At 35.5% G+C, this 26,816-nt stretch overlaps 2 protein-coding genes across 4 annotated transcripts; one reads left to right on the top strand and one right to left on the bottom strand.

Moving 5' to 3' along the window:
- The first annotated feature begins 413 nt into the window (after window positions 1–413).
- LOC110466075 lies at window positions 414–9,947 on the top strand. Of its 3 annotated transcripts, none has more exons than XM_021522355.1 (6): window positions 414–502; window positions 3,185–3,342; window positions 3,667–3,694; window positions 4,217–4,423; window positions 5,146–5,258; window positions 5,982–9,947. In XM_021522355.1, the coding sequence occupies exons 2-6, from the start codon at window positions 3,202–3,204 to the stop codon at window positions 6,141–6,143; spliced, it is 651 nt and encodes a 216-aa protein (XP_021378030.1). In that variant the 5' UTR covers window positions 414–502; window positions 3,185–3,201; the 3' UTR covers window positions 6,144–9,947. The 3 variants fall into 3 exon arrangements, with proteins under 3 accessions (XP_021378030.1, XP_021378031.1, XP_021378032.1); XM_021522356.1 differs by lacking the exon at window positions 414–502 and adding an exon at window positions 1,015–1,080; XM_021522357.1 differs by lacking the exon at window positions 414–502 and adding an exon at window positions 1,126–1,271.
- Window positions 9,948–10,980: 1,033 nt separating this feature from the next.
- Window positions 10,981–26,466, bottom strand: LOC110466070 (solute carrier family 35 member F6-like). The gene is made up of 13 exons (XM_021522347.1): window positions 26,364–26,466; window positions 22,256–22,347; window positions 21,385–21,452; window positions 21,206–21,243; window positions 19,226–19,287; window positions 18,213–18,292; window positions 17,425–17,563; window positions 16,272–16,366; window positions 15,282–15,326; window positions 14,079–14,259; window positions 12,880–12,962; window positions 12,425–12,467; window positions 10,981–11,724 (listed from the first exon to the last, which is right to left on the bottom strand). Exons 1-13 carry the CDS (start codon window positions 26,456–26,458, stop codon window positions 11,513–11,515), a joined length of 1,233 nt encoding a protein of 410 aa, XP_021378022.1. The 5' UTR covers window positions 26,459–26,466; the 3' UTR covers window positions 10,981–11,512.
- Window positions 26,467–26,816: the final 350 nt, after the last annotated feature.

Below are 26,816 nucleotides of genomic sequence, written 5' to 3'. Positions count from 1 at the left end.
ATCATGAAAATCTTACGAGAAAAAAAGTCAGAAATTCTCTGTCAGGACATCATTTCTTTTTATTTCAGCAGTGCTATTACCGACTTAGAACAACCGCTTCCAAGAGACTAAATTCTTCCTTTCCAGACACAATGACGGTTTTTTGTCTGGAACTATTTGGAGTCTTCCCAAATATCGGCTTGTAGTTTTAAATCTACATAGTTTCTATAAAACCCTATCTGGTCATGTTTCCAATTGGTTCAAATACAACACTGTAATCTTAAAGGGCTATTGAGATATTATGATATGCCAAATAAGCACAATAAGAGCTGTTCTTGTAGGGGACTGTCATGTGAAGTTATGCAGACAATGATCATAGCCGGATATTTCGTCCGAAATGCGTTTTGAAATTATATGCAGAGTCCCTCGTCCGTTTGAATTGCACGTGGGTAAAACATCTTGAAGTTACGTTGATTCTGCTGCGAAAGTGAAAGTACCAGAGAGATTGAGTGACAAGCTGCACGTAAGAATGATGATACATGTATTTACACAAACATCTATCTGTGATAATTTAGATTGCAGGTTGAATCCCAGGTTATACGAGTGTGATATCATAATGTTAACGTAATGGTGCGTCTTGCCGGCCCCATGTGAGGCTGCTGTCGGGTCGTAAACTAACCTGTTAAACAAGTTATTTAGGTTCAGGTTCGAATTCATGTCAGTAGACTATAAATATGATGGAGTCATATTTTTGTTGAATAAAAAGGGACTTGTAATCATGTATCAAGAAAATATAAACTGTGAAAATGAAGAAACTGTTGGTTGAAAGTGTTGTTTTTGGTTAAAAAATGACATTAGAAAACCTGTGTACACACACACACAATTAACCTTTAACATTACAAATAAGGAAGAAATGTCTGTTCAAAGACCTCTGAAGCATCCTTGTATAGTCACCATTATGAAGTAAAATGTAAGAAAATACTCAATATTTCCAGAATAATGTCATTTGACATATCACAAGTAAGTTGAAAAGCTAACAAGGCTGAACACACGAGTAACACTTGATTGCCTGAGCGAGATCCTGTTTTGAACATTGTAAAGGTAAAATCGTGCATGCATTGCATGTTTTTATTTCACCTTCATTCAACCTTGTTGATTTTGTGCTGAGTTGTGAACTTGTGATATATTCAATGAAAATACATGCTGTCACTCGCGAAATTTTAAGCATTTTCTTCCAGTTTTCTTAATGATAGTGACACACAGATACTTCAGGAGTACATGTATATATAAAGGTAATTATGTTATTATTTGTAATATTTAAGGCTGTGCATGCATGTGCATAATTCTGTGTTTAACTTTCATGTCACTTTCCAGACAAAATCAACAATATTTTTCACATAAATTGATAACCAAACTGCTTCCAAAGTTGTAGATTTTGAAGAAAATTGATGAGCGCACAACAAATGTTATATACTGATATGAACACAGATGAAATGCCTTAATAAGTGATCAGTCGAAAGGCCATAAATTATCATAGTTAATACTCAAGACAGATTGTTTTTGAAGTAACTACAAGACAATATCAACAGTGTTATCATATGTCCCAGACACAATCTGAAACTACAAATTCACAGCATAAAGTATTTACATGCATAAAAAGCCTATTGTAATGGAGTTTAACTGTTAACATACTAGTAATTTTGTACATGTAACAAAAACAATTATAATATTCAGCCGTGACGTCTGATAAAAGAGGAACTGCTCCACTATAATGCTTCAAGGGTGTTCTGTCCAATAATAACAGCTCCCCTATTTATTGTCCTATATAGCTAGCCAATATCTTCATAAAAGTTTTCATATCTGTCTTTCATTATTTGTTAACATGTAGTATTATATTTACAATGCATGTTTGGTGGTATGGAAATTTAAGGCATGTGTCCATCCCTCCACACATTCTTACATATCATTTAACTTTAAACTTGGTAAGCATATTTAATATATAAAGGCTTAAGGCTGAGTTCAAATCAATGCATAATTAATTACCCTGCTGCACTCTGAGTGGCTGTTTTCCAAATAATAACTGATTCTTATAAAACTTGGTCAACATTTATACTTTTTAACACAAAGACAAAGCCCGAGTATAAATTTGAGTGGAATCTGTATATAATTCCAAGTCTTACCCAGGAATCTTATTATTTGTATTGTGCATCATCAATTGGAAAATGGTCTAAGGAAGTCATTCCTTACTATCCCCCACTCAACGAGTTGCAATTGGCATGGGATATAGAAATGGGGTCTGTTCATGCACCTGGTTAACACAAATTGCTCTCATCTATATCTTGCCTACTACAAGTGCTATGTTGATTGTACTTGCATCAATTGTGTATCTAGGGTTGCTCTACTGAATGCATATTGTGGATGCTAATTTTGACCTTTATTTACACTTCATGTTTTTAATAACTTTCGCACTGCGATAGTGTCTTGTATACAATTGTAGTTGAGCTGGACTGAGTTGATAGTCAGCAACCAGGCCCCAGGATCATGAAGTGATCTTAAGTCTAAATTTGACTTCAGTTTGAACTTGACCAATCACAACTAATGTGATGAAAAGTGACATCATGCGTGATTGGCTAAACAAATACATATGTCTAAGATTGTTTCATGATCCCGGGGCCTGGTATCTCAATTGGTAGAGCTTCCATCTAGATTTGGGAGTCTCGGATTGACATTCAGTGTGCATGGCCAAGCATTTCTTATTACAAAATCAAATATATGTTTTTATGTTTTGGAATATGAGTGATGGAAGGTAATCCCTGTACAGTTAAACATTTGTTCACATGTGTTAAAGGACATCCTTTGGCTTGTACAGTACAGTTTGTGTTACCCTTTTACAACATCCAAGAAATAATTCAACTCTGCTTAGTAATATATTGCAAATTTATCACAGTATTTTTCACACGCTAATATGTTGCACAAGACATCTAGGTACTTTATAAGTAGATGCTAATTGACATGTAACAGACTTATATTGTACTGAATCTATGCCCCTGCAGTAGTTTTTTCTTTCCCCGGTTTGAAGAACATGTGAAAACATCAACAGCTTATTTATTAATATTCTGATTGTAATCGATCATTGATTTGTCAGGAAATGTATCAAATTGCAAGCTGAACTTGAAGAAGAAAAACCTTAATTATTCTTTTGTAGACTTGATTTGAAGTGACATGGCTTCCCAGTTGTTGATGTTGGTACTGAAGATTAAGGAAAGCAGTGCTCCTGGTCTTGACCTCCCCACCTTCCTCTCCAAGGTTGATGGATTTCTCAAAGGCTACTCCAAAGCTAGTCAAGTCGTCCATAAATTTAAGGTAAAGAACAATACCAATATAACTTATCTTGTTGTTTTGGGGCAAATTGTATAAAATCATATAATTTTCATAGATAGCATAGTATCTGAAACCATATCTGAAACTAAAGATCTGTACATTTCAGTACAGGCTGAATTGAATATTTCTGTACTTTGTTGTCTGCAGTGTTAATATTAGCGTGATATTCCTCTGACACTGACACCAGACATCTATCTGTCAAAATGTCTTAAGTCTGGTGTCGGGTCCAGAGGAAACTTGGGCCATGTAAATGCATGTAAATCCCAATTTTTCTGTCCTATTAACAGATTTTCCCCACTTTTACAGGTGTGTGGGGAGCCAAGAGTGGTTGCAAGTAAGTAGCACAGAACAACAGTGATGTTGACATCACATAGAATCTAACTAGGGGATATTAGTGGTTAGGATGCTATCACAGTATATGAATGGTGAGTGTTATCTCCCTTGTATTGTTACCTGAGGAGGGACTTTGGATTGAATTGAATGGAATTGAGATGTGTCTCGATTGACCAGTCACTAACATTTGTATGTTGTTGATCCTACCTTGTCCAATGGTGGGTGTTTCAAATTGTAACATAAACTAGTTTGTGATTTGCTCAGTAGAGATTTTCATGTTTTACTAAGTAATTATTTATTATCAGCAAATTGAGAAAACAAAAATCCCTATTTCATGAAGTGTACATGCATTGTATTAGAAAATTGTTTTGACCACAGCTACTGAATAAAAACAAAGCATCTTGTACTTCGAATAACATCTGGTACTTTCTAATAACATCTGATACTCTGTGATACCATTTAGTACTTCCTGTTATATCTACTATGTGAAATATAACACAAATTATTTTTTGCATGTTTCAAGTTTTTGAAGTAAATAACATCCTAGGACTTGAGAGAAACATGGGTGGTTTATCAAGAATCGGTATCTTTGATGTGACCTGCATTCCTTTGTCACACTACGAGACATTTGCCGCAGCACTTGGCGTAGATCAAGGTCTCACGAAAATCTCGCCACAACCCCTCACAAAGAAATTCATCTATTGGCTCAGCTTTAATGTTGAATACCAAGGTATTAAATCATAATTCAATCTTCTGTGGTTCTGTGGTACCTATTATTAATAAACTAAAATTTGTTTAAATGATGCTGCAAGACATTTATGAAATATTTCAAATTGTCTGTGTTTGCTAGCGCTAAGTGGTCTCTATTGTAATACAACATGTAGTATTGTTTACATTACAAATTTAACTACCACGTGTGTCAAGTAATTGACTGTATGACCTTTATTTGATATGTTTTACTATTACTGTAATTACTAATACCTATAGTCGTTGTTCAGTAAATCACCAGAACCATTGTTTGTGATTACATTTTTACAATATGAAGTGTCACCATGATTGTTATAATGTAATTAGCATTGTAGCCTGAAGAGTACACATGTCCAAATATTCAACACTAAGACACATAAACACATGCTAGACAGCAAGCATAACACACTATTTATGTTATTTGCACCCAACATCAGAGATGCAGGTGCTGTATAGTAATCGTGATATACATCGCATCCATCCATGATGTTTTAAGATTTGAAATTGTTGCTATTTTGGAACTAAGCAATATGACTGTTATTATCTCTTAAATTCAATACAATTTTTGTTGTGTTTTCTGTTCAGATTAATTTGGACTGTTAACTTCTATTAAGATTTGATACTCTTCAGAATCCTAGCCTCTGGGAAATTCTTCCCAGATAAGCACATACATAAACTAAAATTAACTTGTTTCTCTGGTCATAGGAAAAACAACAGCTGAGCTGCTGGAGCTATGGGTCAAAGATGCCACAACAGTCTTATCTGCCCGGGCGGCAGGGACTCAACTTGACCTCTACAAAGTCATAGCTGAAAGGAAGGTAACTCTTTTGATGCCTCTATAGTTACAGTAGGACCTTAACTCACAATAAGTATATCTATTTATGTAAGGATTGATAAGTAATATTATATGTAGGGCTATTTGATGTAATATGTTTGTCCAAATGTACCTGTGTGAACTGTACTGTGACGTTAACTCTGACCTCAGATATGCTTGCTTGAATCCTATTGCCACCTGATTTTTTCAATGAGCAGCTTGCAATACTTTTGCAATGTCTTGGTAGATCTCGCATCCCAGGTTAATCAGTCCTCTGCTGTGTCATCGTGAGAGCCATTTGGTTGCCTTTTTGGTTGTGTGTTAATATCAGATCGTGTGGGTTCAAATGTATAGTCTATTTTACTGTTGTGTAATTTGATTGTGTTCAATGGTCCTCTTTTTGTATTATTCTGCCAATAATAAATCACAGTGTCATGGGAAAATCCACGGCTAGTGTCTTTTTCAACAGGGACATTGACAACCCACGGTTGACATTTTTAACATTGATTGTAGCTAACTAATACTATATATCCAGGCATACCTATAGTCTACTCCAACAATGTTAGAGGTTTTACACGGCGAAAAACTTTTGACAGGCGCCGCGTAGCAGTCGGCAAAATCATATCCGATTGGAAAAAGGCCGACCAGCGCCCTCTCATGTTATGGGAGTAACCTATAGTCCTGTAACCGGTATTCACACATCTATTCTCTGTACTTACTCCTACAGGTGCATTGCTTCATTGGTACGGATGTGCCAGACGAGGTTGACAAGTTGTCTTTCGCACTCCCTTTGATGCAAGAGAATGGGGCCAATGTACAGATAGAGTGTCGGGCAGTACAACTCTTGGAAGAATACACCACAAGAATCATGACTGAGAACATACAATAACATTAGCAACCTGCCTCTGAACAGTCAAATGATGTGAAACAGATCCTTCATGTGATAGCATTTAAAAAGTTGGTCTAGTTGGATTATGTATAGTTGGATTATATATTGTAGTCATTATGTTTCATTGTTGTTTTTCTTGATTGGATTATATATTGTAGTCATTATGCTTCATTGTTGTTTTTCTTGTGTGGATTATATATTGTAGTCATTATGTTTCATTGTTGTTTTTCTTGTTTGGATTATATATTGTAGTCATTATGCTTCATTGTTGTTTTTCTGGTGTTCCCTTTTATCATACAAGGCATTACTTAACTCAAATTAAACACATTTTGGCCTCATTAATTCGATCAACCCCATTAAATCCATCAACCCCATTTACTCCCTTGACCCAATTAATTTCTTTTACATTATTAACTCTCTCTACCTCATTAACCCCATTAACTCCATTGTCACATCACCATAACTCAGTCAACCTCATTAACCCCCTTGACCAAGTGAACTGCCTGGACCCCATTAACTCCCTCTACCTCATTAACCCCTTTGACCCCATTAACTCCCTGGACCCCATTATTCCCTTGCCACATCACCATAACTCAGTCAACCTCATTAACTCCCTTGACCCCATTATTCCCTTGCCCCATCAACATAACTCAGTCAACCTCATTAACTCCCTTGACCCCATTACTCCCTTGCCCCATCCCCATAACTCAGTCAACCTCATTAACTCCCTAGATCCCTTTAACTCCTTTTCCTTATTACTATAACTCCTTTGACCCATTACCATGACTCCATCTACCCCATCAACTCCTATAATCCAATCAAGTCCGGATCACTCTGTTTACTTACAGATGTGATCATTCCATCGTACACTGATCACAGAAAATTATTACAAAATAAGACAATCATGTTGAGAATAGCTGATTCTTCATATATTTGTGTATAATCACATTGAAACCTGACTATTGGACTCAGGTGTCAAGAATTTTAATAATGATGTGACATGCTGAATGTGAGAGTGAGAGTGTGAGTCGCAGGAAAGCTGACTCGACTGTAATATAATACAAAAGTGAGTCAGGAATGTTGAGTGGACAGTACAGCAATGTAATACTCAAGTAAGTTGGTTACAAGAGAGCTGAGTGGAGGTTAAGGAAATGTAAAAGTGAGTCTTACATATTAAAGAAGAGTTGTAATTGTACAGAAATGTAATGTTAAAATGAGTCGGTTACAGTAAAACTGAGTCAATTGTACAGAAATGTGATGTTAAATTGAGTTAGTTGCAGAAAAGCCAAGTCAATTGTACAGAAATGTGATGTTAAAATGAGTCAGTTAAAGGAAAGCCGAGTCAGTCGTACAGAAATGCAATATTAATTGAGTTAGTTACAGTAGAGCGGAGTCAATTGTACTGAAACGTAATGTTAAACTGAGTCAGTTGCAGGAAAGCCAAGTCAATTGTACAGAAATGCAATGTTAAATTAAGTTCGTTACAGGAAAGCTGAGTCAATTGTACAGAAATGTAATGTTAAAATGAGTCTGTTAAAGGAATGCTGAGTCAATTGTACAGAAATGCAATGTTAAATTAAGTTCGTTACAGGAAAGCTGAGTCAATTGTACAGAAATGTAATGTTAAATTGAGTCAGTTAAAGGAAAACTGAGTCAATTGTACAGAAATGTAATGTTAAAATGAGTCTGTTAAAGGAATGCTGAGTCAATTGTACAGAAATGCAATGTTAAAATGAGTCGGTTAAAGGAAAGCTGAGTCAATTGTACAGAAATGCAATGTTAAAGTGAGTCAGTTAAAGGAAAGCTGAGTCATTTGTATAGAAATGTAATGTTAAATTGATCACTTAAAGGAAAGCCGAGTCAATTGTACAAAAATGCAATGGGAAATTGAGTCAATTGTACAGAAATGCATTGTTAAATTGAGTCAGTTGCAGGAAAGCTGAGTCAATTGTACAGATATGTTATGTTAAAATGAGTCAGTTAAAGGAAAGCTGAGTCAATTGTACAGAAATGCAATATTAATTTGTTCAAACTTTTTATTTGCCAATTTCACGTCTGATTACTTTTATATGTTATTTACTATGTCATACAAAATTTCAAAAAAAAAAATGCAAGGAAATCTTTCCAGTATTCAATATAGGGTTTTAAAATGATGTTTTCCAGATATATTGTTATACTATTGTAACCTTGACAATCAAAACATGTGTTGTCAGGTGTAATGTGTTGTGACCTTGAGCTATGACCATTGTGTTGTTGTGACCCTGACATTGTAAGGACATGATGACCAGGGTAATGTTGTGACCTTGACATTGTCGATAAGGACATGTGATGTCCAGGGTAATATTTTAACCTCGACATCGTTGGTAACGACATGTAATATCCAATGTTGTAACCTTGACATCGTCAGTAAGGACATGTGATGTCAGTTGTAATGTGTTGAAACTTTGATGTCGACTATCAGGACATGTGATGTTCAGTGTATTGTCTGTAAAGTTCTCATCCGAAGTGTTCATTGTGGACTTTGTCCGTTCTAAACAGGTTTTTCTCTTAGTCAAAGAGTCTGTTAAAACAGGTTTTACATAGTGTTGTCTGCACTGGACTGATACCAGGTTATCTACATTATACTTTGTATAGTTTCTTTTGAAGTTGAATATCAATTTTAACAAAAACAAATTTGCCAGTACATGTTGATTCAGTACTGGATTTCTCATCGTTTCTTTTCACAAGACGACCTCATTATAATCAAGGTTGCATGAAATGCGTAATAAAACTGATGACACGACCATGATTACATTGCAGAAAGTAATGACACGATCGATGGTGTTGATGCTTTCAGAATAATAGTGTGTGATAGGTATTTCTCACATCATACACGAATTATCTCTACTGTTTTACATCTGTCATTCTTTAAGGTATGACAGACTGGGTTGACAGATAGCATGTGGAATGACACAATACTGTGACATCATAGGAACAATTATATATGACGTCACAATGATCTCTCGACGAGAGGTTATTTGCAAATCAGGATAAAGAAATACTAAAATCATTGTTTTCAAACATTATACACGGATGATGAGAGAAGAATAATCATCCCCTATCTTGAAGTTGTGACAGCAAAACTTCCAGCCCGAGGGGTGATTATATTGGCTGTCTAACTCAAGGCTCTGCCAATGGTTAGACGACCAGATGATCACCGCAATGGTTGTAGATTTCTCTGTTACACCCTCAAGGTAAGGGAAGATTCCTATCATCTTTTCCCCAATGAAAATGAGAGTCCACCAGTGAAGTGTGGGAGATTTATTTATGTTGTGAGTTTTTGGTGAGTAGTATGATGTTGTTCTCTCAATTTTGTCAAAGATTTAGTCTGGATCTGAAAATATCTAAAAAATATTTACAGTTAAATCAAACAGACCCTATGCTGTTCTATGCATTGATTTAATTGAAATTGTAAAAATAGGAAAACATTGAGAATTATTTTATTATTTTAAAATTCGAAAGTGAAGGTAAAACAAAATGGTAGTCTCACTCCAAAATAGGGTAATTTTGGTAAGTATATACATTTTGAAAGTAAAAATTCAAGGTCATTCTTACTTCATCACCATAGTTACTGAGAGTAAGTTCTACATTGATCATGTGACTCCAGTGCAATGATATGTATACCTTTATATTCTGTATTGCACTCATTCAAACTTCAATATGAAGTCTAATTTGTTTATGCTATACATGTACATGTATTTTAGTACTAGTTACAAGTGCTGTGTATTTGATATTACTGAAGCAATTAATAAAGTAATTACTGTATGATTTTGTTGATTTTGTATAAAAACCTTGTACAGAAAACACCCGTAATTGGAAAATATGTTTATTTCATTAAAAATAGTAAAACAATATATGTTTAACATCAGAACCAGTTTGAATTCTAGATAAGGAATTACAAATGAATGTTAACATGAATGCAAGTGTCATAAACGTTATGAAAATATAATAACAAATACAAAATAAATTCTACATCAGTTAATTTTTCTAATATCTTATAAACAGATCATATTTAATCATTTTTCTGATAAGAATAAAACCATTCTATTTATCATCATTTTCACATGACAAACATCCCTTATGTAGATCACTTACATAGTCAGAACATTCAACCTTAATTGCATCCATAAATGTCTATTACAACAAGGGGGGGGGGGGGGGGGAGCATCACCAGAGTCCTCAAAACCATCCCACAATCACAAAAGATGCTTTATTAGTATTCAAAGTACCATTTTACACCTACGTAACAAATTCAAGCAAAATTGATCAATTTCATTCAATCAGAGGCAAGTTTCTGGTGGTCATTTTGTCCAATTAGAAAAAAAGAAGCTGCACTAATGTTCGTTGTACCCCACTGACAGAAAAAAAATGTTCAGTTTAGTTTTGGGGACAAAGAATATTTAGGAATGTTCGTACACGTGAATTCATACAACCATATCTCAAACAGCTTTAGGAATTTGGCACATTTTAATGAAAGAACATGCGTTTGTATTAATATATTATATTGCTTATGATTTCAAATAATAATGATAATAATTTGAGGTTCTTAAATACCGCTTTATCACAACCTAGTTTGTAGGTCGTCTCAAAGAGGTTCACAAATTATTATATGTGGTTATAGGGCCTTTGCAACCAGCCGATACCTTTCTACCTCCCTGGGGAGCAGACAGCTGGTGCTGCCATTTCGGTGCTCATAGGTAGCATTCAACAATTCTAGCATTGCACAACCATTGACAGCTGAGTAGACTGGAACAAGCGGAGTAAAGTATCTTGTTCGAAGATACAACACAGTGCCGTGACATGACTCGAACCTGCAACCCTTCGGTCACGATCCCGCTGTCTTACCACTAGACTACCGTGTCTCTACATAGAGAACATTAATCACACCTTTCATTTATCACTTTCTAATCATCGATTTCTCACATCATTGATTACCACATATCCCAGCTAACTACTTAATAATAAAGACTTCCAAAATATGGAACTATGGCAATGAAAATATCCATTCACAGATGTTTACTCTTTTAAAACTTAGAAACTTCATAAATATTTTCATTGCCACAAATGATGCATCAATATCAAACTGTAAGATATAATGTTATTTCATAGTATCACATAATCTCATTTCTCCTAAATACTTTCAGCCTGTGGGTTTTGACAACCTCTCTATACAGCCAATTTAGAGGAGTCCATAGTGCTCCATTATAACAGATTTCACCATATAAGTATATTAAAAATGGTTGATTTTGGGTATTGATCTATTTTGTGTATACCAATAACAATGTAAAATCTTAAATAAATCTAGTACCATTTTAGAATTATTTTAAAATTCAATCACTTCCCTGTAAAAGTCTACTTCTTTCTGACACAGTTTTATATTCATCCTCGCTCTCCGAGTCGCTAGCCTCTTGGATGTTGCCCTGGTGATTCAGTGGCTGGGTGGTCGATTGTGAGACACAACTGCGTAGACAGGGTATCCAACTGAGGTCCACTAGGTTATTGTATAAGGCTGTACCGATCAGTAGGAACAGGAAACCATCCACTGTGTGAGTAGATAAGCATGTTAAAGAATTAACATATAGGGCTGGCAATAAGAAAACATTTATGAGGGGAGATAACTAGAGGTTTCAAAATCAGTGAAACACATTTTCAGACTAAAATAGGAACAGAAATCACTGAATGATGTACGTCACAATGTGAGAATGCAAAGCGTTATTATGTGACATCACAAGAGATGCATTAACCAATATAAAATCATCTACAGTAAAACCTTGTTATACTGCCACTATTTGTCCAGAGAAAGTTTGTCATTATAAAGGGGTTTGACAAATATTGGTGGGAAATGTATAAAGGAATTCTTAAGAAAACAAGGAAAAGGGCTCTTTTTGGACTAACAAGGTAGCAAATGAAAAGAGAGGTTTCGCTCTATATTGTGATTCTCCAGGTTTATTCAATACCTTGATGGTGTTTTACCTGATGGAGTGAGGAAAAACATTGGTAGTAATTGAGATATTTACTACGAATTACTACAGCTATCATGGATATACAGTTACAGTGTGCCACTGATACAAATAGAGAAAGATATCGCCAGTATGAACGGACTGACAAGAAATCAACAAGTACAGCAATGGAAATATCGGCAAAAGAATCTTACAAGTTATATTTCAAAACACAGTAGAGTGAGCTAGGCCTAATATATATATGACTGTGCAGTAAGGATTTAACTACTACATCCCACATACCTTGTAACAGACCATAGGTTTTATCAAACGGTTCACCAAACCCCTGTAAAAAAAAAAAAAACATTAGGAGTGTATGAGTGTATGAAAGCATTATTAGAATAAATCACTTTGCTTTGCAAACAACGCCTGTGGTTGTTTTTTTGTGAATACTTCTGAATCTGGGATTGAGAAGAAGCTACTTCAACATAGATAGTAATAATGTATGGACATCACATTTGCCAAAGATTTTCCTTGCAAATTAGCAAGTCCTTATTAGTACATTTGTGTCCAGGTGAGCTAAAAGTCTCCACAGCAATTCAATTTATCGCCATCTTTTGTTATTCATATAGGTTGTGTAAATCAACCAGAAGAGGAAATACTTTTCAACACAATATTATTACGTCCTACATGCCTTCAAATCAGACGTTCACCAAGGTACAATTTAAACATTAATTTATTTTAAAGTCAATGCTTACCTTATCAAATGCATAGTAGACAAAGAGATCAATTCCCCAAACTATGATTGTTCTACAGGCGTCAATCAAAGTACGATGTACAGCTGAAACAGACATGTTCATATATAGTTATAATGCCTCACTGCAAACCAAAAGAATATAATGGTCCTGTGACCTTGACCTTTTACCATTAAAAACCTTTTTGAACCCAGAACGTACTATGTAAAACGTGTGATGAGTTTTCTAAACAAGAAATACCTTAATACATCTTTGTGTGACGTCCTAGATATCAGAAAATTACTGCACAAGTGATGACTTCCCCCCCATTGGAATTGGATTTCCACACTCCCGAGGAAGATTTTACTGCCCTATCTCAGGTAGATAACTAGCATAAAAATTACATTATATATGACATATTTAAACCAGAACTTACATATTTTTGAACTGTTGTGTAGTTTATATGCCAAGTAAAGTGTAATAAGTTGTTGACAATTTTTTTTTTTTTTTTTTTTCAATCTGTAAATGCATTCGCACATATGAATAAGTTTAATAGCAAGGCCATTGTGAAATTTACAGTATGATAAAAAAAAAATCATCGTTTCACAAAACATGTGTGTTATTGTTTTATTTGTTTGGTTTAGAAAACGGATCATACCCTATCTAGGGAAGGAAAAATAAATGTCCACCCTCGACAGTCAAACCTTTAATTAACAGAAGCATCCCCAATTAAGACAGACAAGAATGACCTCCTCACATGGACATTTCTATGTTCTACCCTCAAGGTAGGGAAAGATTTTATCATCCTCCCCCATTAGACAGAGATACCACACTTCCAGTCACGGAAAGATATCTCTATCTTACCCTAGGGTAAAGACGGGGAATTAATTTCCCTGTCGTAACAATTGCATGACGTCACTTCAACCAATGCAATTACATCACATCAACAATAGCAGATCTTGGAAGATAACTCTGATTTACTGGAAATTATGAAATCAATATTTGCATTTCATGAACCCACCACTTGCATTTAATGAGAGAGAAATATTCATATCCCGCTTTAGAAGTAAGACAGAAAAATCTCAACCCTCTGGGTAAGATTCTTAAATGTCTGGCTCTTGGCAAAGCCTCGGGTTAGACATTTAAGAATCTTACCCCTTGGTTTGAGATTTTTCTGTCTCACCCCCAAGGTGGGGAAAGATTACATTAATCCATAAGTTTACCTGTGAGAGACTTGGTGACAGCTAGGCCAAAGTAATTATAGAAAGCAATAGAGAGCAGGTATAGCAGACAGAACACCAGTAGCCGGGAATCATTTGCAATCTGGTACAGGGCGTCCAGACTGTTCTCGTAGCTATTGTTTACATCTGACCCCGGGATATAGTACATAGCTGGAAGGACTATCTGCAACAACAAAACAGTTTAATTTCACCCTTTTATTAATACAGTCAGAGTCAGTTATTTTGAAGTTTGATGAGTCAAATATCGCTCTTCACGGGAGCATATTAATTCAGCTAAACCTCACTGTGTCTCAATTGTTTTCTTTATAACAAGACTGATAGGTTAAATTTTTGTCCTGGAACTTTGTGTTGTGCAGGTTTACTGTAAATATCTGTGTTAGGTAGGAAGCTTCATCACAAAATATTTTATGATTCAAAAATAAGTCCGGCCAAACATTCTTGTATTTTGCCCTCTGACCGCCTGCTGTGACCTTGACCTTGAGACTAAGGATGTGTGTTTGGTCCAAGACACACTTTTTTTCATGACACACATACAAATAATGCTTCATTAAATTGTTTTGAGGAAGTCAAATATTCAATTAAAATGATTCAAAAGTTATTAATTTGAATTAACCTTGGGAGAACCATGATCTGGTCATAAAGTACAAAATTTACATTGCAAACATGCATTGCTATGATTTGACCCTTGATCTCTTGACCTGACCATGAGGTTTGGTATGCACTGCACACAATCTTATCATAATACATATTTCTGTGCATTTTGATCAAACAATCTTCAACAGTTCAATATATAAGCTCTGATTACGGCAAGCATTGCATTGATTTGACAATTGACCTCTGGCTGTGACCGTGACCTTGGGGGTACAGGCCTCCATGTGGTATGGAACGCTTTTTCAATATCTTTATTGACACATCTATGAAACTTCACAAAAGGGGTTAAGAATTTATGGTCCAACAAGATTTGATATACATGTGGCATGGTGGTGCAGAGATAGGGCACCCGCTTTTCACCAAAACAGCATGGATTTGATTACACATAGGACGTGGAAGGGGTAACTAAATTCCAACCATATGGGTTTTCTTCATATGCTCAGATTTCTTCCAACATTAAGGCACTTTGTGTGCTTTTATCTTGTTATATCTCTGAATATTTTCAGCTGTAAAATGTAAACATATCAAACGTACCACAGACATGAAAATAACACCATAGCTGCCTTCAAGTCCAACAACCTGAAAAATATAATTGTGCTTTAATAAAATGTACAGGGCACCATTTCAAATATCAGTTCATGTATAATATAGTAAAGATAGAGAACCATCTTGTACGAAGTTTCCAATATCAAGCAATTATTAATTCTACAAACACACTAATAACTTTGGTTTCCTTTTTCTTTTTTTTTTCAAGGTAGACATGACATATAATAGTATATATAGTAATAGTATATTTTATATTTTTTTCTTCTTTAAAAAGTTGTTATAAACATAAAACAACTAATCATTCAAGCAAAACAGTTACATACCTTTTGTGTTTAATAGAATACTTTATTTCATGATTTCAAATATTGTAATCCTCTTGACTAATCAAAGCTTTAGTCCAATTTGATGTAACAGTGAAATGTTATTCTAGCGTGTCCAAGTTTTGAATTTCAATTTGATGCTAAAATTGCCCGTAAGTGTCATCATCTTGGGGAATGGACATTACGTAACTTTGACAAGCAAATAATAAGTGCACAACTTCAGCAATATTATTGTACAGTCAAACCTGTTCATAGAGACTACCTGTATTAGGAGATCATCTGTGCTGAGGACTTCCTGAGGTGATCTCTTAATTCAGATTTGACTGTACATGAAATGGAAAGATTTTGTGAAAAAATGTACCCATAGTCCTAAAGGAAACATTTTCAAAATCCATGTTCATTTTAATCTGAGTATCCTAATTAACTTTTTCCACTGTCTTCATATGACCCTAGCTGTTGGGAGGACGGTAAATCTCAAACAAACTGAACTATTTTCAGGACAATTCAAAGAGTACAATACAATACGGTATCGTAAACTATATCAAAAAGCTGAAATAAGTGAGACAAATTGTAGACACATTTTCACCTTTGGAATAAACACTGGTGAACAAGCATATTTTACTTTTAACAGCACTTATGGTCTTGTACCGGTACTTGCCTGCAGTGGATGAAGACTTTTTTTCTTTAGGAATGTTTCCTCTATAATCATCTGAGAAGCACTGACAATCTGACTGGATATGATCAGTATTATACCTAAAAATAATAATGCATTATTCAATTTGCTAGGATCTGAAAATCCCCATGAATAATACTTCATTACACCTGTGTTAAACGTGTTAAAAGATTCAGCACTGTTTACTGGGGAGAATGAGCTCCACCGTCCACTAAGCAGAAGGTTCGGTGAAGTTCAGTGTACCCCATTGGATGGAATTCAATAGTCTGGCCATACAAGTACTAAATTCAATAGAAGAATAACCAGAACAACATCAAATGGATTCATCAGCAGATTGAATCCAACATTTACATGTTTCGGCTTACGACCATTGTGATGTTACCCCCCAATGAATGTTGTCACAGTCATCCCTCCTACAGAATTGATTTATCTCTTGTTCAAGACAGTGTATCTAGTGGGACAACATGCAGTACATCTCTACCTATTTTAGAGACAGGGGCCTGTGCATGTGACGTTGGGAAATGTCACACACAAAAAGCATAATGGTTTTTGGAAAATAAAGTGATTTTTGCATTGATTTAGGAAATTACAGCAGAAACTATCTAGGGGAAGGAGGCATTTTTAAGGCCCCAAATTCACAAAAAATAAATAACTGATATGGAAACCTTTGATTTGAGTTTACACATTTTAATTTATGGACTAGACCTGGTACTATAGCCTCTTTCAAAGTCATGTCCAAAGAAATCAATTATACTGACATGTTACAGTCGGACCCTGCAATATCTTAGCTATTAAATGTTTTAATGCAAACACTCCATAACACAATACCATGGTTTATCAGAATCTATTTCTTGCAATATACTCATTTCAGTGTAATTTTTGTTTAAGCTCGTTTTGCCACATCTTTCGTGTGCTGATTTATATACATTTTCCATAATACACTTGCTCAAAGAAAAAACTAATTCAGGAATGCGCTAATATAGTTTGATTGGATGAACCATTGATCACTAAAGCTTGGGTATAAAAGAACATATAAAGTATCTTAGCAGACATGCATCTTGCAAGATGTAAGAACAGTAACATGTAATCATAATATATTTCTTATTGACGCATTTCAAAAATATGTCTTTGATGTTACCTAGAATTGTGTTGCCAGCATTTCGGTTGCTACTGTCCGCCTTGAATATACTCGAACAGCCTACGAGCACCAAACCCCCCATGGTGAAAAACATCCCTGTCCATTTTATACAACCAAGCTGACGTTTCAGGAATATCCTCTGAAATATGTACATTATTATCAAAACAAAGGTTTGTTAAAACAAACAGCAGAGTAATATACAGTGAAGCCTTATTATACTGTCGCCATTTTAAGATTTTTTCTATTGACTTTTTGGCATTAGAATGGGGTTTGTCAAATGAAAGTTTGCAGTTAAAAGCAATGTCTGCAAATGAAACAAATACTATTTTATCAAGATTTTACTGTATTCAAGATCACACGATTCAATTATGTAAAATGCTTATTTAAAAGGGTCAAAGGTAACCGTGAAACACTGACTGAGGTCAAAGGTCAACATGCATGGCTGTACCATTTACAGTGTTTTTTAAAATATTAAAATGCATGATTCACCAGTTTTGTGGTATTTTAGCAGTAGGCATGAAGATGGAATGCTATGAAGTCTTGTCATATAAATGTCCTTGACCTACTTTCAAGGTCACAGGGGTCAGATATGTTTAAACTTGATCAGCTTTTCAAAATTTCAAAAATACCCAACACTGTAAATAATGATGCAAGAATCAAACAGAATATCTTAATGCAGTTTGACTTATATTTTGTACTTCAACATACTCTGAGTTGTAATATAAAGAGTAACAGATAGATAAGGTAACTTAGACAACCAGCAAATTCTGAAATTTATACAAACTTACGGATAAAATTCCTGCAAATATGATGATGGAGCCCCGTAACATCTGCCAAACTGAAGCATCCACGTACACCAGGCCAATACCTGTCATATACAACACATAGCTTTAGAACTCCAGCCCTAGTCTGATCAACGTTTCATAAAGATAAGAAACGTGAAGTAAATAAAAAATCCTAATAATAATAATGTAGGTATATGGGATACAGGTTTTTTTCCCCCGAGGATAAAGAATTTGGGTCAGAACTGAGGCTGTGCCAAGGTTCTGATGCCGAATTCTGAATCCGCTGGTAGAATATTCATATCCTACATTATTCCTACAGGATGACCGACTCTTTTTCTACCACCTCTTAATCAAGATTTTGGAAAAAAACACTGTAAAAGACACCAATGCAACACTAAATAAAGCAAAAGTTTTGACAACATATACATAAACTAAAACAGCTTTGTAAATACCATAATAGGGTGTATAAATAAACTACATCTCTAAAGAGGTTCATAGATATTTTATACACAAGCCTTTTACTACATACAGACAGATGCATACACACCTGTACTCACAAAGCAATTACTATGTAGTACATGTACTTGTTTGCGTAAGTGGGGTTTAAAATTAATAAGAAAAATTATTGAAAGTAATCCATAGTTCTTTTCCACTGGACAAACTTCAGTATCAACAAATGGGCTAAAAATGAAGAAAGGGACATAACTCTGTGTATGTGATGGTCCCCATCCCAAGAAGTACTAACATACAAAATCTGGCAATTGATGGTGACAGAGTATATGAGATACAACCAGACAAAGTGTTGGACTGACTGACTGTGACAAAATGATTAATGAACTGCAAACAGCTCAAGAACTACCAATAGGGTACTAATAAAATCAATATCAACATGATGTTGCTTTATCTGAAAGGAGGTAACCAAGAAAGCACATTAGTTTTGACATGGTAGAATAGAGTAAATCAACCTAAGTTTGTTAATTACGTTATTACATGCTGATTATTTCCCATGTTTTTACCTGCCAGTGAAGTTCCAACCAGATCACACACAGTAGGGAAAGCCACGACCAGCTGGATCAGTCTGTATACAGTGTACCGCACATAATGATATTTAAAATCGAATTAATTAGGAGTTTTACAAATGCATACAAAGAATCAACCCTACAGTCAAATATTTCTTAAAGATCACCTGTCTATAACTACAGTCAGAAAAAATTTCAGAGACAGTGTTACTATAACTACTACTTGTCTAATGCTACTCAAACCTGCCCTGGGGACCACTTGTCTATAGTTATAACTACTACTTGTCTAATGCTACTCAAACCTGACTTGGGGACCACTTGTCTATAACTATAACTGAATATGGTTAAGAGACAACCTTCTTCTAGCTACCACCTGTGTATCACTGATACCTATCTATATTTACCACCTGTCTATATCTACCACCTGTCTATATCCTACCAACTGTCTATTTTTGCCACCTGTCTATATTTACCACCTGTCTATATCCTATCACATGTCTATGTTTACCATCTGTCTATATCCTATCACCTGTCTATGTTTACCACCTGTCTATATCATATCACCTGTCTATTTTTACCACCTTTCTATATTTACCACCTGTCTATATCTACCAACTGTCTACATCTACCACCTGCCTATATTTACCACCTCTCTATATCTACCAACTCTATATTTACCACCTGTCTATATTTACCACCTGTCTATATCCCACCACCTGTCTATATTTACCACCCGTCTATATCTACCACCTGTCTATATCCTACCATCTGTTTATGTTTACCACCTGTCTATATTTACCACCTGTCTATATCTACCAACTGTCTACACCTACCACCTGTCTATATCTACCAACTGTCTACATCTACCACCTGCCTTTATTTACCACCTGTCTATATCCTACCACCTGTCTATATTTACCACCCGTCTATATCTACCACCTGTCTATGTTTACCACCTGTCTATATCCTATCACCTGTCTATTTTTACCACCTTTCTATATTTACCACCTGTCTATATCTACAAACTGTCTACATTTACCACCTGCCTATATTTAACACCTCTCTATATCTACCACCTCTCTATTTTTACCACCTGTCTATATCTACCCCCTGTCTTTATCTACCACCGGTCTATATCCTATCACCTGTCTATTTTTACCTCTTTTCTATATTTACCACCTGTCTATATCTACCAACTGTCTACACCTACCACCTGCCTATATTTACCACCTGTCTATATCTACCACCTGTCTATGTTTACCACCTGTCTATATCCTATCACCTGTCTATTTTTACCACTTTTCTATATTTACCACCTGTCTATATCTACCAACTGTCTACATCTACCACCTGCCTATATTTACCACCTCTCTATATCTACCACTTATCTATATCCTAGCACCTGTCTATAACTACCACTTGCCTATAGCGCCCTCCTATCTATAACTACCATTTGTCTATATCTCCCATCTGTTTGTAACTACCACCTGTCTATTTATCCATCTGTCTATATTTACCGCCTGTCCATATCTACCACCTGTTTATAGCCACCACCTGTTTTTGGTCTACCAATTGTCTATACATACCACCTGTTTATAACTACCACCTGTCTATAACTACCACCTGTTAATGTCTATCATCTGTCTTTATCTACCACCTGCCTATACCTACCACCTGTCTATACCTACCACTTGTCTATATCTACCACCTGCCTATACCTACCACCTGTCTATATCAACCACCTGTCTATACCTACCACCTGTCTATATCTACCACATGTATACAACTACCATCTGTCTATATTTCACCTTTCTATAACAACTTCAATAAATCTTTTTTTATTCTTAAAAGGAATGCATACATACCATTTTCTATTAGATTTGATTTATTTCTCTCAAGGACAGTTATCTTAGACACATTTCACTAAAAATCATACAGTTGTTTAACGGTATAATAGATATCTTAAAAGAGAATTACCTGTTTGGGTGCGGCATCTCAGCTGCATTAATATGGCTCTGCAACACAATTAAATTTTACTTGCTCAAGATTTAAAGTAGAAACTTTCAACAAAAAAGAAATAAGATGTTTATCTGAAAGTCTAACAAACTTGGACCAAATTCTATGTTTAATAATCTATAAGCTTGTTACATTCTTACCTCTGCCCTCCACCTATCTCGATCCCGTTTGCGCACCACACAAAAACCAATCAAACAAATTGTCTCCCCTGAATGGCAAAGAAAAAGGCACCAATGCACAAATAAAATATCATCAGACAGATAGAAAACAGTTGATTTAATAAATACTTCAAAATTGTATTGCATGCCATCAAAAAGTTCTTGTTTATCTTTAATAACGATAAATCTTCAGTAAAGTCTTCCCCTATACTCCAGGTGTTACGCTCACTTTCGCTCTCTGCACCCCTGGAATATGTAATTGTCATACCGAAATTGAAGGCACATGGCTAGCTTTTTGATTGGTCTCATGTAAAAAAAACTGACTAATTGCTAGGCTGATCCCAGGCCTTTGAAGATTACATGAAAGGATCAAACTTGTCTTCTTGTCTCATCCACAAGGTGGGGTATACTGAGCCTTCAATTTTTTCACGACATATTCCAGGGGTGCAGAGAGCGAAAAGGAGTCTAACCCCTGGAGTACCGAGGATGTGTTCAAGTCTTTGTGTAGGAACCATCATCACAAAAGTTGCATCCCTACACTAACTAATCTGAAATAACTATCTCCTTTGGAAATTGATTTGATGGGAAGGATCTCCACCCCGATCAAATGTTTGGACTACAGACTTACATCTACATGATAAGAGTATTTACCTTACTTTTTCTACACATTGTACAATTTGCATAGAGCAGATAAGACATTTCTAGGATAAATATTAAATTGAGAAACCATAGATATTGAAATATGTACGAAAGGCTTAAACTTATCAATTATTTATCAAAACATTGTTGACAATTACTGCACTGATGTGTATGTAGGAAATGGATTTCTATTTTTTCCAATTCTGAATTTTACCGATGAACATGATGAGTGTCTGGAACCATGGATGGTTAAAGTCATGAGGAGAGGTTGTACCATTGGCTTTGTGGTCCGGGTATCCTGGAGCCCTGCAAAACAGACACATAAGGTAATTTCTTATTAAACATTCAAAACTTTTCCTTTATACAGATATTAAAACAGTTATAATTCAGCTCTAGTTAAAATATGTTCCTAACTGATTCTAATTTTTTCAATAATCATGCTATTTAATAAGTGGTAAAATTAGTTAAATTACACATATTATGAAGAGTATTTATAGATGTAACAAATAACAAAAATCCGATAGCATATGCCTTTTTTCTTTTTTAACATCTCCATACCACTGCCAAAAACTGTAATCATTAATTTGAAAGTTTTCTACCTGCATGACAATATCTTAAAATATCTTTTCTGAAAAGAAACTCATACTTTGTGATATTTTTATGAAAACAGAAAGATTGATGGAATAAACAAAAAGGATATCAAATAAAGTGTTCTGTAAGTAAAACTACAACAGAGCCAGACCAGGATTCAAACCCTGGGCCTCCTATCACATTATAGTCACCCTAACCATCTGGCTATTTGAACAGCAATAATTCCCTGGCCTATTCAAGCTACAGTTATATCCAATACGGAATTAAGGGGAAGTTACTGTATATATATATATGAGAAACTACAGTGGAATTCTCCAGTGTTTTATCTGCAGTGGGACATGGATCCTTAAGCTATACAAATATTTTAAGATCCTATTTAAAGTTCTGACACACTTCACTCAGGTTACCAGCATACTGGGTTCAAAGGCTGGCTACTTGTAAATGACCCAGTTTTATTAACCTGACCAGGAGCAAATCTATACGATTTAATGCTAGTGTTTTATGATCTAATGCTAATGTTCGAGTTCATATAAATTAATATATAATGTTTTTGAATGTTCAAACAAACAAAATAATGTTTCGTGTCCTACATTTTGTTAAATGTGTTATTATGACCAACACATATCGTTCTGTGATCAATATAGTATGTCCGTCATCATTAATATTCTTCATAAAACTTGCAACTGGATGGTTCACAAAGTATATTTTAATATCACGAAGTACAACAAGGTATGTATTTTTTACTCAAAGTTTGACATACTATTTCAAGTCAGTGCTAAGATGGAGATGCAGAATTTGTTTATTTTCAGAAGATATGTTTTACACATAAACAATATATTTCAAAATTGGATGAAAAGACAAGAGGCCCAGAGGGCCTGTATTGCTCACCTGGATATATAAGCAATCATGGCAAAATATTCTCCAAATAAGATCCAAGGGAATGGGCCAGACTACAAGGCCTATCCTAATGTAGCATATCTGTATTAGATTTTTCATGCCCAGCAATTTTATGTATGGTTATGGGGTGGAGATCTCAACTGTTTCCAAGCTGTGACTCAGAAACTAGGTCCCTAGGGTTGTGGCCAGACCCCAGGATCAATTATAATATCATGACTGCATTCCTCTCTTTATGCCCAGCATTTGTGTCTATAGTTTTGGGGTGGGGATCTCAACTGTTTCAAAGTTATGACCCAGGGACTATGTTTGTAAGGGTTGGGCCAGACCCCAGGGCCATCCTGAAAGCATATGTGCATTCTTCTCTTTATGCTCAGCAAGGTCAGCCCCACCATTTTTACATTTTGAATCCCCGCCTCCCATGAATGCTTTGGATCAATTATGACTGATATCCATTGCATAGTTCTACAGAAGAAGTAATTTATAGCAATATAGCCAAATTGCCCCCTTCTGGCCCCGCCCCTCAGCCCCCTGGGGGGGGGGGATCAGCCCTACCATTTGCACAATTTTGAATCCCCACCACCTAGGGATGCTTCCGGTCAAATTTAGTTAAATTCTAAACAGTTAAGAAGAAGTCCTTTGAAGAAATTGTTGACGTACGGACGACGGACAGACGCCGCGGTATCGCATAAGCTCACCTTGGTCCTTCGGACCAGGTGAGCTAATAAAGGCAGTTATTGTGTCTGAAAATAATACACTATTTTCATAACTGAACAGAGGAAACAATACAGGGCAAAGATTTTTTGTGCAAGAGTTTTAGGCAGTATTTCAATTAGTTACCATCAAGCAGAAATGAGGTTAAAGTTATTAAATTACTTCTCAAGGTGTCAGATAAGTTATTTCAGTTTTGTTGAATAGAACAAGGCAATGTTTTAATGTCTGAGAATGAGACACACATTACACTATTTCAATGGCAAAGCAGAAAGAGACAAGTTCCTTTTTCTTAATGACTTATAGGTACTGTGTTTATTTATATGTAAGAGACTTAGCACTGAAAGGAGAAAAGGGAAGACATTTTTCTGAGGATGAAATCCTAAATCACTTCAAGCTCAGTCTGAGGATGGAAGAACATTCTTTCCTTGCTCACTGTATCTGAATGAAGTCAATTGCTAAGCATTGTGATGTAGACAAGTAAGACTCCTTTGGGGTACCTCTAATATTCAACACAGTACACAGCAAACAAATTTGCTTTCTGTAGTTGTAAGAATTATGATTTCCGGTTATAATATTGATGGCTGTGGATAATTGAAAAGTGGGAAGGGCGAGGGTCATGCACGGGACATGACTGCATGGGATGACACGGCCCACTCGTCATGCCACTGTCCAGCTTTGCTGCAATCTCATTTATAATTGTACCAGTTTTTGTAATAATACAACTGTATTTATCAACAAATGTTTTAGTCAAGTCAAAAACATTTAAATGAGAAGCTTTGTGATTAAAGTTATTATAAAAGGTCAGTGTTCAACCTGAAATCATATCTATAAACATTGGCAACGAGTAACCAAAATGTTTGCAGTACAAGTTAGGTCAGATATCACAGTTACTATATATGTCTTTTAAGATGCTTCACAACTTCTGGCTTAAAGCCAGCTTAATACAATGTCAATTGTTTTAAGTGTTTCATGATGAGAACACTCAAACCTTTGAACTAAATGTCTATACTTAAGGATGGGAATGTATAATCATCAAGTATTAGAAGGTAATGTGACAATATAAGAAAACGTATAAATCCATCTTAGCAGGTCTGTGGACTTAAAAGCAATGCCTGGGAATGAGTCATGACAATGAAGTGTGAGCAAATAAAACAGAAGCTCTTTACACAGAGGCCCACCGAGCGACCTGGCTCCGAGTTTCCTCTGACCCTGACACCAGATTTTGCCATTTTGACAGGTAGATGTCTGGTGTGGGACCCCAACTCCAGAATTTATATGTAAAAAAATCGAAGTCTGGTGTCAGACCAAAGGAAACTCTGGCTACGGGCTAGCCTGAGTTTCCTCTGGCCCGAATACCAGACATTTTGACATATACATGTCTGGTGTGGGGCCAGAGCGACTATTTTAACATATAGATAGATGTCTGGTCAGTGGGGCCCCCACAAGAGCTATCTATATGTCAAAATGTCTAATTCTGGTGTTAGGGCCAGAGGAAACTCGGGCTAGCTTAGCCAGGTCCAGTACACTCTGCCGATTGAGCTATATAGCTATAAAGACCTATATAGCTATATACACCTATAAATTATAGCTGTATTGAGCTATATTTTGCAAGATTTCAATTTTCATTAAATTAAAGAAAAGTCGCATAAAACAATAAGGTTTATGGTAATGTTGACTACAAAAATCATACAGTTAGATGTTTATTTTCATTTTTCATAAATGTAAAATTTCCGATTTTTTTAGATCATTATTTTTTAAAAAGAATCCTTATATTTAATGTCTTTTGTTATCAACCTAATGATACAATCTTCTTTTAAAAGCGACTTTGTTTCGTTTTCCTTAAAAAAGAAAATCACTTGAAAATAGCTCCAAAAACCTGTTTCAGATAGGTCAATAGAGCTATTATAGGTCTTTACAGCTATATAAAATAAGCTCAATCGGCAGAGTGTACTGGACCTGATAGCTACAGCCACGGAATTAGATGTTATCCAAGTCCGTGCTACAGCACAGGCGACCATGCAAAACTCACTGTCTGTTTTCTGTTACAACTTTCCAGTTTTATGTTTCCGACATGAAAGCTGAATGGAATTCATCAATGGGGAGCATGATAAACGTTTACCTACCTACAGTCGTTTTGTGCTTTTTTGCTCAGCGTGTTGATACTGCCGGTGACTAGCATTCCAATCATCAACAAAATTTGTCGACAGGAGAGCGCCATGTTTTTTGTCATGTGATTAACATGAATCACGTGATAAAGGGTATTTGGTTTGGCGCTGAATTATGAAATCCCGAGAGGCAAACTTGTTTCTTTTGTCGATTAGGCCTACTGGAGGCTTTTCCATATTCTCCTTCCATCAAACTACGTTGATAAGCAATGCATAGGATGATCCATTATGAACTTTATTTTAGTTTTCAAATATGTGCACCTTTATGACAGCTAGGCCAACTAAACATATAAGGAGCAATGTCCACGACAAGCCAATTCAACATTTATTCAATGAGCAATGACGGTCGATCCCTAATTCATAAAACAAAATAAGATATCTGATACAGTATATATATATCTTATTGAAGAT

The sequence above is a fragment of the Mizuhopecten yessoensis genome, unplaced genomic scaffold (genome assembly GCF_002113885.1).
Source record: "Mizuhopecten yessoensis strain PY_sf001 unplaced genomic scaffold, ASM211388v2 scaffold11115, whole genome shotgun sequence".
Classification (NCBI taxonomy): domain Eukaryota; kingdom Metazoa; phylum Mollusca; class Bivalvia; order Pectinida; family Pectinidae; genus Mizuhopecten; species Mizuhopecten yessoensis.
The sequence above is the reverse complement of the archived record's forward strand: the minus strand, read 5'-3'. Positions and strand labels throughout refer to the sequence as shown.